The sequence below is a fragment of the Somniosus microcephalus genome, chromosome 2, assembly GCF_052327205.1.
Source record: "Somniosus microcephalus isolate GS21.2 chromosome 2, FLI_Smic_1.0, whole genome shotgun sequence".
In the NCBI taxonomy this organism is placed as follows: domain Eukaryota; kingdom Metazoa; phylum Chordata; class Chondrichthyes; order Squaliformes; family Somniosidae; genus Somniosus; species Somniosus microcephalus.
The window spans coordinates 299,240,139-299,263,493 of NC_140988.1; the positions used below are offsets into that span (position 1 = coordinate 299,240,139).

General features: G+C 50.5%; 1 protein-coding gene across 4 annotated transcripts in view; it reads left to right on the forward strand.

Annotated features, from left to right (window-relative positions):
- Positions 1-485: 485 nt before the first annotated feature.
- Positions 486-23,355, forward strand: part of ca9 (carbonic anhydrase IX) — a 174,441-nt gene continuing 151,571 nt past the window's right edge. For 2 of the 4 annotated variants that reach the window (XM_085973524.1, XM_085973532.1), the window contains exon 1: positions 780-901. In XM_085973524.1, coding sequence (XP_085829650.1) covers positions 808-901 — 94 coding nt within the window. In that variant the 5' untranslated portion in view covers positions 780-807. Of the gene's footprint in view, positions 902-23,355 lie in introns of all 4 variants that reach the window. The other 2 variants (XM_085973540.1, XM_085973517.1) reach the window with 2 other exon arrangements.

Genomic DNA, 23,355 nt, shown 5'->3' on the forward strand with positions numbered 1-23,355 from the left:
GTTCCAGCTTTATATCCTCTCCTGCATCCTTTCACCCCCGGACTCTGGGCTTTTGTGAGTCCCCCCCCCCCCCACCCCCTTTGCCCCACCAGTAATGGGAGAGCCATTCTCTGGAACTCCTTTCTTGAATCCTTTTCCTTGCCATGGTTTTCTTCTCTTTCAAAAAAGGATCTTCTCAAAACTCATCTTTTTCACCAAGCTTTCAGCCTCCTAATCACTCCCTCCTTGGTTTGGTGTCTGTATTCTCTATCCATATCCATGTGGCAACCTCCTTGGGATTTTTTTTTACTTTAACTTAATCAAATGACATGTTATCAAACTAATTGCTATAACATTGTTTTATTGCAACACATTCATTAACAATTTTTAAAATGTCAGTAGGACAAGAAAGTCTGCTGTTCCTCTTTAAGACACCCTACACTCGAAAATCACCTTTAATCCTGCACTTTGTTCCCACCACTGTATCAGTGTTACACAGCATGTGGAATCGCATTATATACTGTGGCTCACTAGCAAAGGCTTATTTTCTGCCTGGCAAAAAAAATGTAATGTGGACAGAAGGCCGGACTATCACCTTTAATTGTTAGTAGGTATTTAAGACAGCGTGCCATTCACTTGACGTTGAACAGAGAAAACTTTAGAGGAGGCAGAGTCACTGAGGCAGATCTTCAAAGGGCAGTTTACTGGAGTTCTTAATGACAGTGAGACCACAAATTAGCTGAATAGATTTGGGAGAACCACAGGAGTTTGCAGAGAGCTCACTGGAGGCTTTTTATGTTACGGCAAAAACATAGAACTCCTAATACAATGCAGCGATTATTGTTTCTGATTCTGGCTCAGCTTTTAACAACTGGTACATGTGATACAAATCCAGGTCCTGAACATGAAGAAAAACATGAAGGTAAGATGATTTGTTCTAAAGATAGCAATGTTATATCATTGATTGATTTAAACAATCGTACGAGGGTGGATAAATTCATTTCCTGTATTTGCTTGGGCAATCTTAGAAATGTATTTTAAGCAGCTAATTGTTTACTTACAAAGCAATGTCAAAGTATTCTACCTATTTCAATAAGAAAAGGAATGAAAATTTAATGACGTAAAATTTTTAGATTATATTTTAGGATTTTCAGTACATTTTAACAAGGGGTATAAAGTACTCAGTTACCAAGCTATCCAGTTGAATGCTGTATTCAAAGGCTGTCTGATATCTAAAGGGTATAAAACAGTTTGACAGGACCTGTAATCATTCCAGTCGGTTGAGGCTCAAATATCACATTCTAGAATGTAAATTGAGCCTGCAAGTTTGAATGTATTTAGTCATGCTTTCAGTACAAATGACCATTTATTTGTTAGTATTTACCATTATTAATTGTTTCTGCAAATATGCAACATGTGCCAGCATTCCCAGATCGCCATCAGTTTTTTCCAGTGATTACTTTTACCTGCATTTTCCTGGCTTTTTATATATTTTCCTGTATACACATACACAAGTAAGAACCTAGATAAGTATTTAAACACTACAGATTGTTAAGAGACTTTCATCAAAGGTGCATGCATGCAGGAAAATGTATGGAAAAATTAACAAGTTCAAGTGCATAGTATACAGAAAGAGTAACTTTTTTGTCTTTATTTAAGCAAAATAATATAGCTAGTAGCCTTGCTTTGCATATAAAGGCAAAGGCAACTAAGGAAAAATAAAATAATACAGTTCTGTGTCCATGCATATATATACAAAACTGAGGGAGTGCTAAATTATCGGAGGTACCATGTTTTGGATGAGATGTTAAATCAAAGCATCATCTATCGTCTCAAATGGATGTAAAAGATCCCACGGCACTATTTGAAGAAGAGAAATAAAGTTCTCCTGGTATCCTGGCCAACAACACTAAAATAGATTTTCTGGTTATTTATCTTATTGCTGGTTATGGGATCTCGCTGTGCATGAATTGTCTGCCACGTTTTCCTACATTACAAAAGTGACTACGCTTGAAAAGTAATTAATTGGCTGTGAAGCATTGGGATGTCTAGAGGTCATGAAAGACGCTATATATAAATATATATATAAGATCAAAGTATATATATATTATGGCACTACACATAGCACACATTTCCTTATTTTATCTTTGATCTTTCCTTCCTCCTTAATGTTGTTTCTTTTTTTTTGCTGTGCTTTCTCTGCACTAGAGTTTCTTTCTCTACCTCTCTTTCAATATTCTTCTTTCCTTGCTTGCATCTCTCTCCAATTCAAGGCTCCGAGTTGGTGGAATAAGGTCATTACAACTTAAAAATAGCTACTGAAATTATTGGCAAATCTGTAATCTTTTTTGATATTGTACTTTCTCAGTGAACCTTTAAAACTCTCAGTAGCTGTTTTGAAACCCGATAGGATGGTAGCCCAAACCTTGGAGGATTTGTCATGTTCTTTTCCACTTCTCTGCCCTCACTTGTCTCTCCCCTAAATATGGAATCTTCCATTGATATTTGAATGCTGGGATGTTGACATAGAGTAGTTGAATTTAACTGTGGGCGCATTTGTGGGGAGCGGAGGTGCGGTGCAGGACAGAAACCCCCGCAGGGAGCTCAGCGTGAGGTCTTGGCTATTTTAACTCTCGGGCCTCATTTGAATAAAGCAGGGCAGTCTCCCCTCTGAAGCTGGTGGGAGTGAGGTCAGGGGCTGGCAGACGGGAGAAAAAATTGTTCGGGAGCCCGAGAACGCCGGGGACCCAAGAGAATGGTTCCTGGCCAAAAAATTAGCGCTGGGGAGGGCGGTTGGCAGCCGATACCATGGCTGGGTGGGAGAGGCAAGTCCGGGACTGGGGAGGCCCAAGGGGCTAGGGGGAGCACTCCTGCTCCTCCTGGCTCAGAAAGATTCCACAGAAAAGTTCAAAATTTTTTACAGTACCTAGGCTTCTTCTGACCTCTCCGTGACTTCCGCCTTGGTTCGGCTGTCCTAGTTGGACCCGAGCGGGCCTCCCGAATCCAGAAGTTAAAATGCTGTTATGGCGCCAAAGACATCATTGTGCTGCGACTTTCTAATGTAGAGTAGGCCCCCACCTACCAGTGGCGGGCAGCCCTCCGTGCCTGCTCTTAGGTATGTTAAGAAAGGTGGGGGGTGCTGGGAACTTTCCGGGGACGCTGTACGACCTCCTCCCTGCCGCCTGCACCATTTTAAGGAGCATCTTAAAATCTACCCCAGATTTTCAAAGTATAAAAAGCAACTGCAAACTTAATATGGTGCCAAAACTAAAATGATCAAAATTTGTAATAGATTTTGTTCAGACCTAGCCTGAATATTCTGGATAATTACATTTTTCTTATACTTACAACGGGTCTTTCTAAGTAATCAATTGATTCTAATGAGCACTCACAAGGTTGTTGTCGTAGCAACAAATCTTCATAGAATTATCCCATCATGTGTTTTGTACAGTACCAGAGTAACAGATATAATTACTGTGATGAAATATATGCCTTCATCAGCCCCTGTGTTTTACCTGCATTGTATTGTGTGTACCGCCCCCTTTTTCCTATTGTGTGTATTGGCTCCGCCCCTGTCTTTTGTCATATAAAGGTCTCAAGAGCTGTATGAGTCATTTCTGCCAGACGAATCCGATGTGGAAAGACATGCAATGTTCTTAGTGATTAAAAGCCTTCAGTTGAATCCTTTAATTCCTTGTCTTTGAGTTATTGATGGCACATCACGCCTAGGTAGTAGTAGTTAAGGGTAGCGAAAAGAAGCGGATGGTGATAGATTACAGCCAGACGGTTAATCTATACACCCAGCTAGACGCCTACCCTCTGCCCCGCATAGCGGATATGGTTAACCAAATCGCGCAATACCGGGTGTTTTCCACCATCGACCTAAAATCAGCATACCACCAGCTCCCCATTAGGCCGGAGGACCGTCCATACACCGCCTTCGAGGCGAACGGACGCCTCTACCACTTCCTCAGAGTCCCCTTTGGGGTAACGAATGGGGTCTCGGTCTTCCAGCGGGAGATGGACCACATGGTCGATGAGAACCAGTTAACAGCCACCTATCCATACCTAGACAACATCACCATCTGCGGCCATGACCAGCAAGACCACGACTCGAACCTCGCGAGATTTCTGAAAACCGCCCTCAGACTCAATCTCACCTACAACGAGGATAAGTGTGTCTTTAGCACCACGCGCCTCTGTATCCTGGGCTGCGTGGTGGAAAACGGGGAAATCGGTCCGGACCCCGACCGATTGCGCCCCCTACGGGAGCTACCCCTACCAAACACTCCCAAGGCCCTGAAAAGGTGCCTGGGGTTTTTCTCCTATTACGCCCAATGGGTCCCCAATTATTCCGACAAGGCCCGTCCCCTCTTGAAATCAACATCCTTCCCGCTCACGGCCGAGGCCCACGCCGCCTTCAACAGCATTAAACACGACATTGAGAAGGCCGCGCTGCAGGTAGTGGACAAAAACATCCCTTTCCAGGTCGAAAGCGATGCATCCGACTTCGCTTTAGCAGCCACCCTCAACCAGGATGGGTGGCCCGTAGCCTTTTTCTCAAGAACCCTCCAAGGGCCCGAGATCAGGCACTCCTCGGTAGAGAAGGAGGCCCAGGCCATAGTGGAGGCAGTGCGGCACTGGAGGCACTACCTAGCCGGCAAACGCTTCACCCTGCTTACCGACCAGCGGTCGGTAGCCTTCATGTTTAACAACAAACAGAGGGGGAAGATCAAGAACGACAAAATTCTCAGGTGGCGGATCGAACTCTCCACGTTTGAGTACGACATAATATATAGGCCGGGGGCCCTCAACGAATCCCCCGACGCCCTATCACGAGGGATGTGTGCCAGCATCCAGGGGGACAGGCTACAGGGCCTCCACAATGGCCTCTGCCACCCGGGGGTCACCCGGCTATTCCCCGTAACCTGCCCTATTCCATCGAGGAGGTCCGGTCTATGACCAGGGACTGCCGCACCTGTGCGGAATGCAAGCCCCGTTTTTTCAGGCCCGACCGAGCCCACCTGATCAAAGCTACACGGCCATTCGAGCGCCTGAGCTTAGGTTTCAAGGGACCACTCCCCTCCACCGACCGCAATGTGTACTTTCTCAACATTGTGGACGAGTACTCCCGCTTCCCATTCGCCTACCCCTGCCCAGACATGACCAGTGCTACGGTCATCAAGTGCCTCGGCAGCCTGTTTTGCACGTTCGGCATGCCTAACTACATCCACACTGACAGGGGGACGTCGTTCATGAGCGACGAATTGCGCCAATACCTGCTGTCGAAGGGGATAGCCACGAGTCGGACCACTAGTTATAACCCCCGGGGTAATGGGCAAGTGGAGAGGGAGAACGCGACGGTGTGGAAGGCGGTCACCTTAGCACTAAGGTCTAAAGGCCTCCCTACCTCCCGCTGGCAAGAGGTCCTCCCAGACGTGCTCCACTTGATAAGGTCGCTACTGTGTACTGCTACTAACGCCACTCCTCACGAGAAGATGTTTGTTTTTCCCTGCAAATCAACCTCAGGAGTGTCCCTACCTTCGTGGCTCTCCACCCCAGGGACAGTCCTATTACGGAAGCATGTGAGGGGCCACAAAACGGATCCCCTCGTGGAGGCAGTACACCTACTCCACGCAAACCCACAGTACGCGTACGTCAAGCATGCCGACGGGCGTGAGGACACCGTGTCCATAAAGGACCTCGCCTCGGCAGGAAGCGACGACGACCCATCCTCACCACCCCCAGAAGAACCTCCACCATCCCCAGAGGTATCCTCACCACCCCCAGAAGTACCTGCAACACCCCCAGCACATGGGTATGCCCAGGAGGGCACCACGGACTCCCGGTCGGAACCCGAGGTACTGTTGCGACGTTCAGGAAGGACTATCACACCCCCGGACAGACTGAATCTGTAGAAGGGGTGAATGTGATGAAATATATGCCTTCATCAGCCCCTGTGTTTTACCTGCATTGTATTGTGTGTACCACCCCCTTTTTCCTATTGTGTGTATTGGCTCCGCCCCTGTCTTTTGTCATATAAAGGTCTCAAGAGCTGTATGAGTCATTTCTGCCAGACGAATCCGATGTGGAAAGACATGCAATGTTCTTAGTGATTAAAAGCCTTCAGTTGAATCCTTTAATTCCTTGTCTTTGAGTTATTGATGGCACATCAATTACCTCTGTCAGGTCAGGTGTTAAAACCTGCTACAGTAGTGACAGTAGACAGTACTGCGCTTCATTGGCTGTAAAGCGCCTTAGGACATCCTGCAGTCGTGAAAGGTGCTAAATAAATGCAAGTTCTTTCTTTTCTTTATTTACCTGTGACTGGTCAATGCTGAGTGCCGGGCAATGGTTAAGTAACCTGGCCACCTCCAGAAAATGCCAACGGCTTTGGGAGGATGAGCACCTGGAGGAGGGTAGGGGGATGCTTGATGGAGGAAATACCATGAAAAGGTGGATGAGTTCATCCTTAAACTGGCCAATGGCATCCACAACCTGCCAGTGGTGATGTAGCTGCAGTTAATAATAAGTCAATTAAAGAACGACCATGGACAGTCCGAAACACAACACCAGGGTTCAGGCCCCTGCCACATACAGAGGCAGTCACAGAAACTCTGACAATAGTCAACCAATAATGATGATGACATAGTTATTAAAAATATAGGGTTAGATGAAGAGGGGTGGGAGGAAGCTCGTGTGGAGCATAAACGCCGGCACCAGACCAGTTGGGCTGAATGGCCAGTTTCTGAGCTGTCGACTTTATGTAACTCTATATAAAACATTGCAATCTATAAGGTAACTGAAAAATTAATCTTGCTGCTAAAAATGCTATGGGTAAACACTGCAATGATCCATTTAAATAACAGGAATTACGCAGCATGCAAACCTTCTATTAATGAATATATGATTTTTTTTTTTAAAGTCAAGTAAAAGTACATGCCTTTCGAAATTCCAAACTTATTAATATCTTTACAGCAGCTCTTTAAAAAAATCAAGTGATTCTCTGCCCGATAGTCACAGAGCTGTCATCTTAGCATAAGGACTCCATTGAACTAAGTTATCCCAATGTGCATTTGGTACAGAGTGCCTTCTATGGTTAATAAAACACCGTGGTCTAGCAAAGTCGCAACCTGGAAGAGAGAAGGTAAAAAAAAGTTGATATTTAATGCAGAGGGTGTTGAATATATGGAATGGACCACCAAGGGCGACAGTGGAGACTGATTGTATCAGCAAATTCAACAAAGAGCTGGATAAGTATCTGGCAAAAGACACTGGGACTGGCCAAGCAGACTGCAAAGGTCTTTTCCGATCCTGAACATTCCTATGTCACCAGTAGTCCAGAAGTCCTGAGTCTCACTATGGCATTGTAAGTACAGTGGAGTTGCCGCACTGGACCTCGGCTCCTGACGCAGTCAGAATATCTGGGGTTACAGCAGGGTGACTTAATTTGAATATTGTGGCGCCACTTTGAGCACCCACAAGAGGAGGAGGGGCAGGAGCAGGGGTGGGGATCTGTCGATCCAGGCAGCAGCTTCCAGGATTTTCAGGCCAGTGGGGCCCACATCAATCCCTTATCAAACTGGTATGCTGAACTTATCTTGGAGTGCAGTTCACTGGGCAGTAGGCAGGCCAAGGCTGAGGAAATTCCCAGCTTGGCATCATGGGCATGGGCCATATACGGGGTGGTTGGGGGGGGTGGGGGTGGGATCGAAAGTCCCACCATCCCAGGCCCAGTTGGAAATTGGCAGCAAATGGATTTTCTGCCCCCTTGTTATTAATTTCACACCTCAATTGAGAAAGGCTCAAGAACAACAAACTGTAAAAGAATACACATTGCATTGTAACTATTGTAACAGTCATACTATATTGTTTTTCAAGATTAATAGTGTGCTTGCAGACATAAAGTTACAGGTGGTTTGAACTAAAAAGAATCTGCCGAATACGCTGAAAAGTTCAGCTTTTGCAGTTGACACAAAATCACAAGGTAACTATGGATGAGAAAGGCCATTCAGTCCATCTTAGTCCATCCAGCCAGAAAGATCCTTCAGTCACATTTCAGCATCTAATTGATTCTTAAATGATTCCAGTATTTTTGCCTCCCACTACCCTATCTGTAACTTTATTCTACACATTGATCTCTATTTGTGTGAAGTATTTCCTGACACCGGCCTTGAAATTATCGTTCACTAGTTTGAGCCTGTGTCCGCTAATCCTTCCACAGTTTAATTTAATGTAATATTCTGGAAAAAATGTTTCCATTCCCTTAACTATCTTGCACGCCTCTACAAGATCACCTCTCGGATGCCTCCACTCAAGGTTGAAAAGTTCGAGTCTATCCAGTATTTCTTCATAACTCAGATGCCTGAGATTGGGAATCAGCCTCGTGGCTCTTCTCTGCATTGTCTCCGGAAATTGAATGTCTCTCTTGAGCCTCAGCCACCAGAACTGGACAAAGTACTCAAGACGCAGCCTGACTAGAGCACTCTACTGGTTGGGCACATATTTAACTGTTTTGCTATGTAGTTCAAGAGTCTATTGGCTTTGTTGATTTCTGCTCTGCATTGTTTGGATATGTTGAGCTTTGAGCTTACTAATCAGGACCAGGCTGCAGTGGCACAAACCATTCAATGGTCTCAGTAGATCACAAAACATTACTGCAAAGCCACACTCAACCTCATCCTGCTGTGTCACTCATCACATCCCCATCACTCTGCCTTCCCTATCCTACCTCACACCAACTTACCGTGCACCTCCACCCATCCTTTTCTGTCTACATTCTCACTTCTCCATCTCACTAGCCACTTCTCACACTCACCCTCATCCTAGTCCAATCATACCAAATGACAGGAAAGTGGGATTAGGCTGGATAGCTCTTTGTCAGCCGACACAGACAAAATGGGCCGAATGGCCTCCTTCTGTGCTGTAAATTTCTATGATTCTATGAACAACACACAAGGGTAGGCACTTGGGTGTTTTAGCCAATGTTCATGTGAAGTTTCTGTTAATGTGCTGTCAAACATGGAAATCTTTATTTTCAACACTTTTCATAGCTGTTCACTTTCAAAGGTTAGAAGCTGTTGCCTACTGCACTTGGAAGACAGATTGAGCTTTATGTAGCTTGTAAGTGTTTGGAGCAAACTCTCCAACCAGTGTCACCTCATTGGAACAACCTCTCCCACCTTGGTCCCCAGAATCCCACCACAATCAGCCCCAACACCAGCAGCACCAGGCACACCAGCAGCACCAACCTTCTCCACAATCAACTGATGCTGCACAGGACACAAGGCATCAGCACCCAACCACATTGCTGCCTGGGAGGCCAGGGATGGCCTCACCATGGCCAGATTTACTTCACTTGATGCTGTACACCCTGGCTGCCACATGATGCGCCAGGTTGGCACCACCCCACACCAACACCATAAAGCATCCCTACAATGCCCAAGCCATTCCTTTCACACTCATCACCATTGCGGGGGTACCGTTATATCTCACCATTCACTGCAACTTACTAAGCCACTTCCAAAGGTGCACACAAATCTGTCCAAGAACGCAAAGTATCGAAAATAAAGGTTTCAATGTTTGACAGCACATTAACAGAAGCTTCACATGAACATTGGCTAAAACAGCCGAGTGCCTACCCTTGTGTGTTGTTAGTTGGTATGATTGGACTAGGATGAGGGTGAGTGTGAGGGGTGGCTAGTGAGATGGGGAAGTGATAATGTAGATAGAGAGGGATGGGTGGAGGCGCAAGGTAAGTTGGTGTGAGTAAGGATGTGCAGGAGTAGGGTAGGGAAGGCAGAGTGATGGGGATGTGATGAGTGGCATAGCAGGACGAGGTTGAGTGTGGCTTTGCAGTAACATTTCATAATCTACTGAGAGTATTGAAAGGTTTGCACCACTGCAGCCTGATCCTCCTGACAACATCCCTGCTTGTGTCCTCCTGTGCAATGTGCAACCAGGCTGCGTTGATCTCCTGGGAAGGTCTCTTCTGCCCATGGGAAGGGAAGAGGACCTCCCTGCATGCTGTGACTCCCTCCATAAACAGATGGAGGGAGTCATGGGAGAGCCTGGGTGCAGCTGTGCAACTCTGTGCCGTGCTTGTCAGTGTTTGCAGCACCTCAATGCTGTAGAACACGGACAGCACAACTTTCAAAATCAATTTGCGCATGGTCCCTTTAAGGAAACCGGCTGATGACGCGTCATCAAATGACAACATCAGACCGGCTTGCTTCAATTGGCTGGCAAACGCACTAGGCGGGCTTAACAAGCCCAATCAGGGGCAAATCAATTCACACAGCGTGCTGGAGCCAGCAGCGGGATTGCACCCCGCCACCGACCTGGGCCGCACCAGACCCGCCGAGATAGGAGAAATCGCAGCCTTGGTGTCGGGTCTGTTCAGCGATGACAGACCCGACATCTGGGAGACTAGTGTGGAGGCGGGTTGACAGCGAGTTCCTTATCCGCTGTCAAAAAAAAATTCCCACCCGACCCGTCACCAAACTGACCCCCCGAAAAATTCCCCCCTTTGTTCTTCTGCACATGTGCATGGGTTGCCAAGGACTCCAGGACTGTCCTGGGGTCTCCAGGAATTAAAAATTAATCACCAGGAAACGGCTGCAAGCAGCCTGGGAGAAAAATCATAGGGACATTAAAAAGAATTGTGGGGGGAATTTAACCTAAAAAAAAAGGTGGTTTGGGTGACGTGGGGGTAGTTGAAGTGTTAAAAATGTGAATCCTGACCTGAACCCGCCTCCAACCCACCCACCTCCGGTTTTAACGGAGGCGGGACGGGGGGCGGGCAGCCAATCCGCTGCCAGGAGGCGAGTCCGCTATTTAAATATTATAACGAGGCTGGAAGCCGCTTCTTTAACCTTCAACTTGTCTTTAACTTTAGTTGGTCGGGTTTTGTGCACCCTGTGAAATCTGCCAGCTAATGCAAGGCGAGGACTGCTGGATCCAGGAATCCAGGAGCTAAGTGCCTTTACACTTGCCTCCTGAATCCAGGGTCCCCGCCACCCACTGTGATCGGAGACTCCCCAGTGAGGCCTCCGATCCCCGACCAGGCCTCCTGGGTTTCCCGACCGCCTCGGAGCACCCCCCATTCCGCCTTCCCCATTAAAATTTAGCGTGATGTGATTATTTTCATTTTTTTGATCATTTTCGTTTATTAGTTATAAAAATAATGGGCTGGAAATTGCCGTCGGAGGCCTCCGATCTGCAAGAAAAGTACGCACCTACCTGGTGCCTCCGTATCTTTGGACTCTTGCGCTCCTGGGCCTGCAGGCCTACGTTGGTGTAAAGGCCCACGTATCCCAGGGAGCATGCAAGGGTCCCTGTGATCACGTGAGCCAACCCAACCAATCACAAAGGGGGATTCCTATTGTGCTTATGGGGATTCCATTTATGTACAGAATCCCCATAAGCATAATCGGAATCACCCAAAAAACACACTTTCACCCCACTTAAGTAAAAATAAATCATCACATGTTAAAAATTAATTAAAATACAACTTAATTAAACATTTAAAGCAAAAATTTAATTTTTTGAAAAATAAATTTTAATATTTTTAAAGGGGCCAAAAATAACCTAAACTAATTTTAAAGGTTTTTGAACATTTAAATGATTTAAAAAAATTTATTTTAATATTTATTTAAACCCTTACGCTGGTAAAAGAAGGCCTAGGCGTAAGAGTTTCGTGGGCATTTGCTGGGCAAGTAGCGCAACTCTCCGCCAGTGAATGTCCATTTCCTGCAGATGGGTGCGATCTGTCAAGCAGAATACTGACAGATCGCAAGTTCCGGATGTTCGCGACTGTGCATCGCATGTGGATACCCCGAACTTGCGGGGTACTTACGAGCGCGTGCGCTGTGCCTACGTGGTCATAGGCTCCAGAAAACCTGGGCCCTTGTAAAACGAGAAAAAAGGCTGTTTGACTGGGTCAGACAGTTGGAGGCACGAGGTTATGTGATGAAACCGCCAGGAATACACCCAACCAGAGTTGGCAACCCTACAGGTGCACCGTTGCCACGGTGACAGTAGAGTGTGAGTGCAGCAGTGTCAGTCAGTGGTGATCATCATAGAGCCTGAGGCCAGCTGTCAGCCTTGGTCACCTGCAGCTCCATGGAACCACATTCATCGCCTGCAGGCTCGAATGTGGCCATGGATCACATTCGGAGCTGTTACTGCTCCAGGATGCCTATGCTGGGTTGTTATTTTGGATGATAGCATCAGTAATAAAACAAATATTAACATTTTTAATCACGAATAATTTTTATATGCACTTGACAACCCAACTGAAGATGCTTTATTTGTATATATTAGGTATAATAACAATCGGGTGCCAGAGACAATTGTAACAAGGGCAGATATCTCAGGAACTTGATTCTGGTGGCTGCCAGGAGCAGAGAAAAACTTGAAGAAATTGTTCTGGGGGTGTCAACAACAACAACTTGCATTTATATGGATTTACAAAAGGTAAATCGTGCTTGACTAATCTACTGGAATTTTTTGAGGATGTAACTGGTAGAATAGATAAGGGAGAACCAGTGGATGTGGTGTATTTGGACTTTCAGAAGGCTTTCGATAAGGTCCCGCATAAGAGACTAGCGTGCAAAGTTAAAGCACATGGGATTGGGGTAAGGTACTGACTTGGATAGAGAACTGGTTGGCAGACAGGAAGCAAAGAGTTGGAATAAACGGGTCTTTTTCCGAGTGGAAGGCAGTGACTAGTGGGGTACCGCAGGGATCGGTGCTAGGACCCCAGTTATTCACAATATATGTTAATGATCTAGACAAGGGAACTAGATGTAATAGCTCCAAGTTTGCAGATGACACAAAGCTGGGTGGGCATGTGTGCTGTGAGGAGGATGCAGAGAAACTCCAGTACGATTTGGACAGGTTGGGCGATTGGGCAGATGCATGGCAGATGCAGTATAATGTGGATAAATGCGAGGTTATCCACTTTGGTGGCAAAAACAGGAAGGCAGATTATTATCTGAACGGCAATAGATTGGGAGAAGGGGAAGTGCAACGAGACCTGGGTGTCCTTGTGCACCAGTCGCTGAAGGTAAGCATGCAGGTGCAGCAGGCGGTTAAGAAGGCAAATGGTATGTTGGCCTTCATAGCGAGAGTATTCGAGTAAAGGAGCAAGGATGTCTTGCTGCAGTTGTACAGGGCCTTGGTGAGACCACACCTTGAGTATTGTGTGCAGTTTTGGTCACCTTATCTGAGGAAGGATGTTCTTGCCATGGAGGGAGTGCAGCGAAGATTCACCAGACTGATACCTGGGATGGCTGCAATGGCGTATGAAGAGAGATTGGGTCGATTAGGCTTGTATTTGCTAGAGTTTAGAAGAATGAGAGGGGATCTCATTGAAACTTATAAAATTCTAACAGGACTGGACAGACTAGATGCAGGAAGGATGTTCCCGATGGCGGGGGAGTCCAGAACCAGGGGTCACAGTCTAAGGATAAGGGGTAAGCCATTTAGGAGAGATGAGGAGGAATTTCTTCATCCAGAGAGTGGTGAACCTGTGGAATTCTCTACCACAGAAGACAGTTGAGGCCAATTCATTAAATATATTCAAAAAGGAGTTAGATATATTTCTTAAAGCTAAGGGGATCAAGGGATATGGGGAGAAAGCAGGGACAGGGTACTGAATTTGGATGATCAGCCATGATCGCATTGAATGGTGGAGCAGGCTCGAGGGGCCAAATGGCCTACTCCTGCTCCTATCTTCTATGTTTCTACATCGTGCCTTTAACGTAGTAAAACATCCCAAGGCACTTCACAGGAATGTTATTAAATAAAATTTGACACATAAAAAGATACTAGGACAGGTGACGAAAAGCTTGGTCAAAGAGGTAAGTTTTAAGGAGCGTCTTAAAGCAGAAGAACGAGAGATAGAGACCCAGAGAGGTTTGGGAGGGAAGTCCAGAGCTTCGAACCTTGGCAGCTGGTCAACAAACAAGCCATAGCCCAATCCACACTCCAGTAACCCGGGGCCAGCAACTGATGGTTGAGTCTTTATTTGAACTTCTGACGCAGATGCCGAGTTACAAACAACATTCTCTGGGAAAATTAAGTTTTGACAGGCAGGAGAAATGGTGTGTGAAGCATTGTCTTGGAGATTCAGTCAGGCCTTTTGGACTGATACAGGATGTAGCAGCGCAGCTGCATAAACAGGGAAGTCTTCCTGACCTTGTAACTGGGGATGATGCAAAGGAAAGAGGGAAAAGAAGAGAAATAAATACTTAAAAATTAATCAAACATATCCAAACCTCTCACAGGACTGTGGGAAGTATTAATTTATATTCCCTAGAGTTTAGAAGAATGAGAGGTACATTGAAACATACAAAATTCTTACAGGGCTTGACAGGGTAGATGTAGGGAGGATGTTTCCCCTGGCTGGGGAGTCTAGAACCAGGGGTCACAGTCTCAGAATAAGGGGTCGGCCATTTAGGGCAGAGATGAGGAGAAATTTCTTCACTCAGAGGGTGGTGAATCTTTGGAATTCTCTACCCCAGAGGACTGTGGAGGCTCAGTCGTTGAGTATATTCAAGACAGAGATCGATAGATTTTTGAATATTAAGGGAATCAAGGGATATGGGGATAGTGCAGGAAAGTGGAGATGAGGTAGAAGATCAGCCATGATCTAATTGAATGGCGGAGCAGGCTCGAGGGGCCAAATGGGCTACTCCTGCTCCTATTTCTCATGTTCTTATGTTTTGCGAATATCCTGTACTTCCTTTTTGCAAAGCCACTTTGATAACTGATTTCTACAGAGTTCAACCATAATTACTTTACAAATTGTAAAAAGGTTGAGGCCTAGAATTTCAGTTGCTTGCGCCAGCAGTTAGCGCCTTAAGAGAAGTGATTTTCGGGCGCTATGCGTGTAGTGCCCGGGCGCAGCGCAGGTTGCGCCTCGCCCCAAATTAAGTTGGCCGTTAGCGCCGGCGCAAACTTTAGCGCCCGCCCGGATGCGCGCGCAGAAAATGACGTCACATCCTCGTGCAACGCCCTTTGGCCGCCCCAATTCCAAACTTCAGCCGGTCCGCCCCATTGTGCGGCTGGCGGCCGGAGCGTTTGAAAAAAGGAATGCAACACAACCAGCGCGGGCCCCGGGGGGCGCAAATTAAAGGGGACGTACCCTCCAGTATAAAGCCCAGCCATTTTGCAGCAAACACTCTTGTGCAACGCATTTCTGGACACACAAGGAGGATAGCTAACTGGTTTCAAGCAGCAACAGCTCAGGTATTTTTGGACTCAGGCCAGAGCGCTGCAAGTGGCCTTTTGCAAATTTGAGTGTTTGCCAGGATTTGATGGGGGTTGCATGGGGTGCCAACGCGGAGCTGCAGCGCCATGTCCGTAGGGCTCGCAGACGCATTGTGAGAGGGGCAGCCTGGCTAGAGGCAGAGGGGGCTACAGGCGTTGGCCACGTAGGCCTTACCCAGTCAGGCTATACCGCCAGCAGCGCTCCTACCTAAACATGAGTGCCTTGCGATGTGTTAGAAGGCTCCGATTCCGAAAGGAGGTGATTGCAGAGATCTGCCACCTGCTTCGCAGAGATCTGCGGCCAAAGCTCAGGTGCAGGACGTCTCTGTCGGTGGAAGTGAAGGTGACGGTGGCATTGAACTTCTATGCCACCGGCTCCTTCCAATCCGCTGCTGGGGACATAGCAAACATCTCCCAGTACGGCGCGCATCGCTGCATCCGCCAGGTGACCGAAGCACTGTTCAGAAGGAGAAGCCAATTCATCTCCTTCCCCATGGCCCTGGAGAGCCAGCATCAGCGCGCATTGGGATTTGCCAGACTCGGGGACTTCCCCTTGGTGCAGGGCGCCATTGACTGTCCGCATGTGGCTTTGCGGGCCCCTCTGGAGCATGGCGAGCAGTATCGCAACAGGAAGGGCTACCATTCTCTGAATGTGCAGCTGGTGTGTGACCACAAGCAGCGCATCATGGCTGCCAATGCCAGCTTCCCAGGCAGCAGCCACGATGCCTTTATCCTGCGGCAGAGTACTGTGCATGACATGTTCGAGGCACAGACTCCCCCAAGAGGATGGCTACTCGGGGACAAAGGCTATCCTTTGTGTACCTGGCTCATGACCCCGCTCCGCGCGCCCAGGACCGCTGCTGAAGAGGCCTACAACGAGAGCCATCAAACCACCCGCAACATCATCGAGCAAACTATTGGGGTCCTCAAGCAGTGGTTCCGCTGCCTTGATCGCTCCGGAGGAGCTCTCCAGTATTCGCCGGACCGGGTCTCCCAATTTGTGGTAGTTTACTGCATGCTACACAACCTGGCTATCCGCAGGACTCAGGCACTGCCACCTGATGTTGGAGCAGCACCTCAGGAGGAGGAGCAGGAGGAGGAGGAGGAGGAGGAGGAGGAGCAGGAGTACGTTCCCAGGAGGGAGCGACCAGGGCCAAGGGCCGCGCGACGCCACCTTATTACACGGTACTTCTAAGCCCCCTGTCAGGGAATGCCTTGGGGCCATGAGGGAAGATGAATGCAGCCGCTCCGCAAGCCCTCAGCCGGCGAAGCCAACAAACACTAAGAAGAACAACCATGGAGACTGCATGAATAAAGATAATTTTTTATTACACAAAAATGAAAACCCCTTCCCACATGAATCCCCAAAAACAATAAACGGGCCCCACAAAAAGGCCAACAAACGACTCACTCCCACAAACTGGGGAGGAGTCACTCCACATTTGTTCAAACCGGGCCTCAACCTCGGCCTAAAGCAAAAAAAAAGCCCTCGAACCAAACAACCATGGGCAAAAGAAAGATGGCCACCGCCATATAAAACGAAAGCTGGCCACACCCTCTACTGAGTGGCCCGCGAGGGCGAGACCTTGCCCATCCTTTTGCCTCCCCTGCCCGGCCTGCTGCTCCTTCGCAAGCTCTGCCCAGTGGCTGCTGCGAGGCTGGGGGAAGGCGCCTGAGGCTCAGATGTCCTTCCGCCAGATGCCGCTGGGGGGCGGCCTACACGGCCTTTGGGCCTCGAGGGGCCGTCTGCTGAGTGGCGCACCTGAGCCTGGCCAACATCAGCTCCAGCCGCTTGCCCTTGATGCCCCAGTGGGGGAATGGCAGCGACGGATGGCGCAATGTGGGCCAGCTGGCGTCAGGGATGCGCTGGCTGGTGCTGTGGCGCGCTGGCACTCGGCCGGGCCCACACTGCAGGATCCGCAACAATCAGCCGAGGGGCGGCTCGCTGGGATGCTCCAGCGCGGCGTCTGCCCTGGCGATGCCTGCCTGAGACAGCGCGTGTGGCAGCAGTGAGTGCCCCTGTTGTCCTGGTGTGCGCCCGCATCACACCCGCCAGGGTCTTGACGGCATCAGTCAGCATGCGGCCACTCGCGGCAGTTGATGCCCCGAACTCGCGCACACTGGTCGCCAGCGACTCGATGGCCTCAGGCATGCGCCCCACCACGCTCATGAGCTTCGTGTGGCGCCGGTCCGAATCCTCGGCCATCTTATCGAGCTTCCGCGCCTCCTCCGACGTGAAGGTGTCCGGACTGGAGTCGCGACTCTCCCGCTGGGGAGGAGGGGACCGAACGAGGGGAACCTTGCCACGTTGGTGGCGGCGAGTGTGCCGATCAACAGCACTCCCCTCTGATCCTTCCCCTCTTTGGGGGGGAAGGCCGCGGGCCACGCGCACGGCTCCTGGGTGGCTGGACGCCACTGGTCCCAGAAGCTGCATTCCCCTGCGACAGTTCGTCCAGGCACTCGTCCAGTGAGGACGTGTCAAGCATTTCGTCCTCTCCTGCAGGACCTGAGTGTTCCCCCGATGGTCCGGCTTGCTCTTCCTCCTCCTCCTCCTCCTCCTCCTCCTCCTGCTCGGAGGGGCTGTCACTGGCAGCTTCAGGGTCCTGGGCGTCACCAGCTGAAAGTAGGAATGCACAAGAGTAGCTTCAGAGTGAGGAGACGGCGTCAGCGAGGGAGTTAGGACTGGTGGCATTCAGCGCATTGGTGGGACAGTGGCAAAGGAGGTAGCTCGAATGCGCAAGTGCGACGCGAGAGGGCCAAAAGGCGAGGTCCTTACCATTGCCGGGCAGTGGAGGGTCGGCTACTCCGCACGCTGTGTGCACGATCAGCCGGGCTCCCATGAGCACACACACGCGCTCCTCCAGGCGAGTGAGCTTCTGCAGCTTGGCGCGGCCTCCCCTGGCCCTGGCACGGGCCTGGCGATTATAGGCAACTTTAGCCTGCAAGAGAAAGGACGGGCTGTAAGTGCGCAGTGTAGCCCTGATGTAGTGTGCACTGCCTCCCATGGTGGAATAGCTTGGCCAGAGTGTAGCCCTGATGTAGTGTGCACTGCCTCCCATGGTGGAATAGCTTGGCCAGAGTGTAGAGTGCAGAATGGGCAATTGATGCTCATGACTGTCCCAATGCTGCTGGCTGAGGGCTGGCCAATAGGACTTTCAGCTCCCTTTGCCCATCATGTCAGGTGTACATGCAAGAATGAGGAGGAGACTGGAAAGGGTACTCACCCTGACAATCCTGGTCAGGTCGTTGTATTTTTTACGACATTGTTTGTGGGTCCTGGGGGCATCGCCGGTGAACGTCACCGTGGGCGATCTGCTTCCAGGCTCTGGTGTAATCGTGGTGGTTCGGATTCCTCCCACTCTCTGGGAACAAGATCCTGCGCCTCTGCTCCAGAGCTGTGACCATTATTTCCAGATCACCCTCTGAGAAGCGCAGGGCACGCTCACGGGCCTTCTCTGGCATTGCCATGACTCCCTGGGGCTGAGCAGCAGTGTTGAGGCCTATTTTCCAAGCTGCAGTGTGCAGGGCGTGGCAGCAGACCAAATCGTCCCTTCCCCCTTTAAGAGCTGGTCGGCGCCACCGGGTCTGCTGTCAATCAAAAAATGACCGCACCCGCGCTGCGCCCCGCCTCGGCGCTATCCCTCTGCACCGCCGGCTTAGCGCCTAAAGATAGTAGTGGAACGCCTCTTTTAGCGCTCCACCAACCTCTTAGGGCGAAGCCACTGAATTTCCGGCAACGGGGCGCTACTTTGGGGCGGGCGCTAACTCCGGGCGGGCGCCAACGTTAGCGCCCCAAAACTGGCTATACTGAAATTCTAGGCCAGAGTGTCTTCATTCTTTCATTTGTCATGGCTTAGCTAAATTGCTTCTAATTAACCCACCCCTCTCTGTCAACTCATAGTCCACAATTACCTTCATAATAAAGTTAATGTTCTACTCCAATGTTGGTTTACTTTGGAGTTTAGTTATGATTCATTCACTTGCCAGGCATTTCCAAGCATGGCACACTTTACACTCTCAGACTATAATGAATGATTTGGTAAACTTCTGTTATTACTATACTGCACACACATTTCCAGTAGCACCTTACAAGAGCTTATTTTATTTATTTTAATAAATGTATTTCTGAATATTTGGGTCAATGTAATAATATGAATAGCTAATAAAAACAGAAAATGCTGGTAATACTCAGCAGGTCAGCCAGCACCTGTGGAGAGAGAAACAGAGTTAACGGACCAAATTTTCTTTACCTTGGCGGGTCCGCTGCGGGCGGTGGCCATGTCGGGTCCTGAGCCCGTTGCTACTTCCATCCTGCTATAGAAAATGAGTTTACTTAATGGGGCCTATTAAGCCTGCCCAGCGTGTTACTTGGCCCAATGAGATGAAACGGGTCTGATGGTATACGTGTTTTCAGCCGGGATCTTTAAAGGGACCATGGCCACATTACATTACATTTATTAAAGTTTAATCTAACATAGTGCTGTCAGTGCACTACAACATTGGAGTGCTGCAAACACTGACGATGACTGCACAGAGGCAGAGGGCTGCACCCCAGGTTCTCCGATGACTCCCTCCATATCCTCTTCCCTTCCGATGAGCGGAAGAGACCTCCCCAGGAGATCAAGACAGTGTGGTTGCAGATTGCAGAGGAGGTCACAAACAGGGATGTGTTCAAGAGGACCTGGGTGCAGTGCCACAAATGTTTCAATGATCTCATTAGATCAGGAAATGTTAGTACAAAGCCACACTCAACTGCATCCTGCTGTGCCTCTCATCACATCACCATCACTCTGCCTTCCCTACCCTACTCCTGCACATCCTTATTCACACCAACATAGCTTGCACCTCCACCCATCCCTTTCTCTCTTTACATTATCACATCTCACTAGCCACCCCTCACATTCACCCTCATCCTAGTGCAATCATACCAACTAACAACACACAAGGGTAGCCATTTGGATGTTTTATCCAATGTTTATGTAAAGTTTCTTTTAATGTGGTGTTGTGGCGTACCGATCACAGAGGACACAATCCGCTTTTCGGTCCGTAGACTATAAATCAGGCGTCATGCCTTTAAGAAGGATCACACCTTTAAGAAACTCGATCTGCAACATAGTTAAGCCCAGAGCGGGGGAGGAGCAGTCGAAGCTGTGGACTGATGAAAGGCAGTCGGACTTGGTGTAGGCTCTGACGCCATTTTGTGTTCAACGTGCAGTCTCGACAATTAAACCTTTTCTGTTGAACCTCTCCGAGTTCAGTATTTTTTGCTAGGAGTACGTAGACTCCTACATTGGTGACCCCGACGCTCAGGATGACTCCTACGCGTAACCATGGCTGACACAAACGCAGTTTCTGTGAAGCTGCCAGAGTTCTGGGAGAACCTAGCCACCGCCTGGTTCCTTCAAGCTGAATCGCAATTCCGACTCCGCGGCATCACCGCTGACGCAACGATGTACGACTACCTCCTCGCCTCCCTGGGCAGCTCCACAATCACGAAAGTCTGGACAACACTACAAAACCCTTCGGAGGAAGGCAAGTACGCACATCTCAAGGCCGCGCTCCTTAAAAAATTCACAGCCTCCCAATTTTTGCGCAACTGCCACCTCCTCGACCTCCCGGGCCTCGGTGACTCCACGCCGTCAGACTTGCTCTCACACATGCTTGCTCTGACCGACGAGAAACTGCCCGGCTCCCTCTTCCGCATGCTCTTTATCCGCCAACTACCTCCCAGCATCCGCCCGGCGATCGTGGCGTGCAGCCTCACGGACCTCAAGGCCCTGGCCGACGAAGTCGATAAGCTCCTGTCCGCCGGCTCCAACCACGCCGTCACCCCCGACCTGGCCTCCGCAGCGTCGGCGCGCGCTCCACCCTCTATCGCGCGGCCACACAGCTCGGCCACGAGGCCCCCCAGGCCCCCACATCCCCCAAGCCCTCCGACCCAGGGCTACTGCTACTTCCATACCCGGTTCGGCGCACGGGCACGCCGCTGCAGCCATCCCTGCACGTTTCCAACCGTCCCCACACCGGCCTACACGATGGCCGTGGGGCAAGCAGGCGCGCTGCTGTACGTTACGGACAGTGCCTCCGGACGCCGTTTCCTATGCGACACGGGCGCGCAGCGCAGCATCATCCCCGCGTCCGCCCTCGAGATCCAGCGAGGCGGCCGCGGCCCTGCGCTGGCTGCCGCCAACGGCACCGACATCCGGCACCCGCACCGTCACCATCGACCTCGCAGGCCGCCGCTACCACTGGGAGTTTATCACCGCCAAGGTGCTCTCCCCGCTCCTCGGTGCGGATTTCCTGTGCGCCCACGGCCTGTTGGTCGACATGCCTCGGCGCCGCCTCGTGGACATGAACACCATGTCACCTATCCCGGGCGCCATGGCCCCCCCCCAACCCACCGAAATGGCGTGGCAGTGCCGCGCCCGCTCAACGGACGACTACTCAGCACTCCTGGCTGAGTTCCCAGCCCTCACCAACCCGACCTTCTCCGCGAAAGTTGCTAAGCACGGGGTAGAACACTTCATCCCCACCACAGGCCCACCGGTGTATGCCCACGCCCGCAGGCTGGACCCGGCCAAGCTGGAGATCGCGCGGGCCGAGTTCACCACAATGGAACAGCTCGGCATCATCCGCTGCTCCAACAGCCCCTGGGCCTCCCCACTCCACATCGTCACCAAACCCGACGGGGGATGGCACCCCTGCGGGGACTACCGGCGCCTAAACGATGCCACCACGCCGGATCGGTACCCCATATCGCATATTCAAGACTTCTCGGCTAGACTGGCCGGCCGCTCAGCCTTCTCCAAAGTCGACCTGGTGCGCGGTTACCATCAGGTGCCAGTCCACCCCACGGACGTTCCCAAGACGGCCATAATCACCCCTTTTGGGCTATTTGAGTTCCTCCGAATGCCCTTCGGCCTCAAAAATGCGGCCCAGGCCTTCCAGCGGCTTATGGACTCAGTCCTCGGGGACCTGAAGTTCCTCTTTGTCTACCTGGATGACATCCTGGTAGCTAGTTCCTCCAAGCAGGAACACATCGAGCACCTCCGCACCCTGTTCCAGCGGCTCAGTGAGCACGGGCTCATCATCAGCCCGGCCAAGTGCCAATTCGGCCTCAGCAGGATCGAATTCCTCGGCCACCACATCACGCAGGACGGAGCCATTCCCCTGCCCGCCAAGGTGCAAGCCGTCCAGCAGTTCCCCCGGCCTACCACCAGCAAAGGCCTCCAGGAGTTCTTGGGGATGATCAACTTTTACAACCGCTTCATTCCCGGAGCGGCCTCCCTCACGCGGCCCCTATACGAAGCCCTCCGGGGTAAGAAAGACAGAATGGCGATCGAGTAGTCGGCGGACATGTTGACCGCTTTCGACTCGACCAAAAAGGCGCTCGCCGACGCCACCATGCTCGCTCACCCACAGCCCAACGCCAGGGTGGCCCTCACCATGGACGCCTCCGACCACACGGTCGGCGCCGTGTACGAACAGTGGGTCGACGGGGCCTGGCAACCGCTGGCCTTTTTCAGCCGCCAACTGCGCCCCCCGGAGGCCAAATACAGCGCCTTTGACCGCGAGCTCCTCGCACTGTACCTGGCAGTCCGCCATTTTAGATTTCTTCTGGAGGGCCGCCCCTTCACCGCGTTTGTTGACCACAAACCCCTGACATTCGCGATGGCGAAATCTGCGGACCCGTGGTCAGCCAGGCAACAACGCCAGCTCGCCGCGGTGTCCGAATTCACCACGGACATCCGGCACGTCTCCGGTCAAGACAACATGGTGGCCGACTGCCTATCCTGCCCCGCCGTCCACGGCGCCCACCTGGCAGTGAACTATGCTCAACTGGCAACAGAGCAACGCACCGACCCCGATCTGCTCTCCGCGCCCACAACCCTCCCAGGGCTGCGACTGACCGACATTGCCTGCGGCCCGTCCGCCGTCACAGTCAAATGCGACACCTCCTTGGCGCAACCCCGCCCCGTAGTCCCGGTGTCCTGGCGAAAACGGGTGTTCGACATCGTCCACGGCCTCTCACACCCCGGCACCCACGCGTCCATTGGACTGGTGGCCAACCGATTTGTCTGGCGCGGCCTGCGCAAAGAT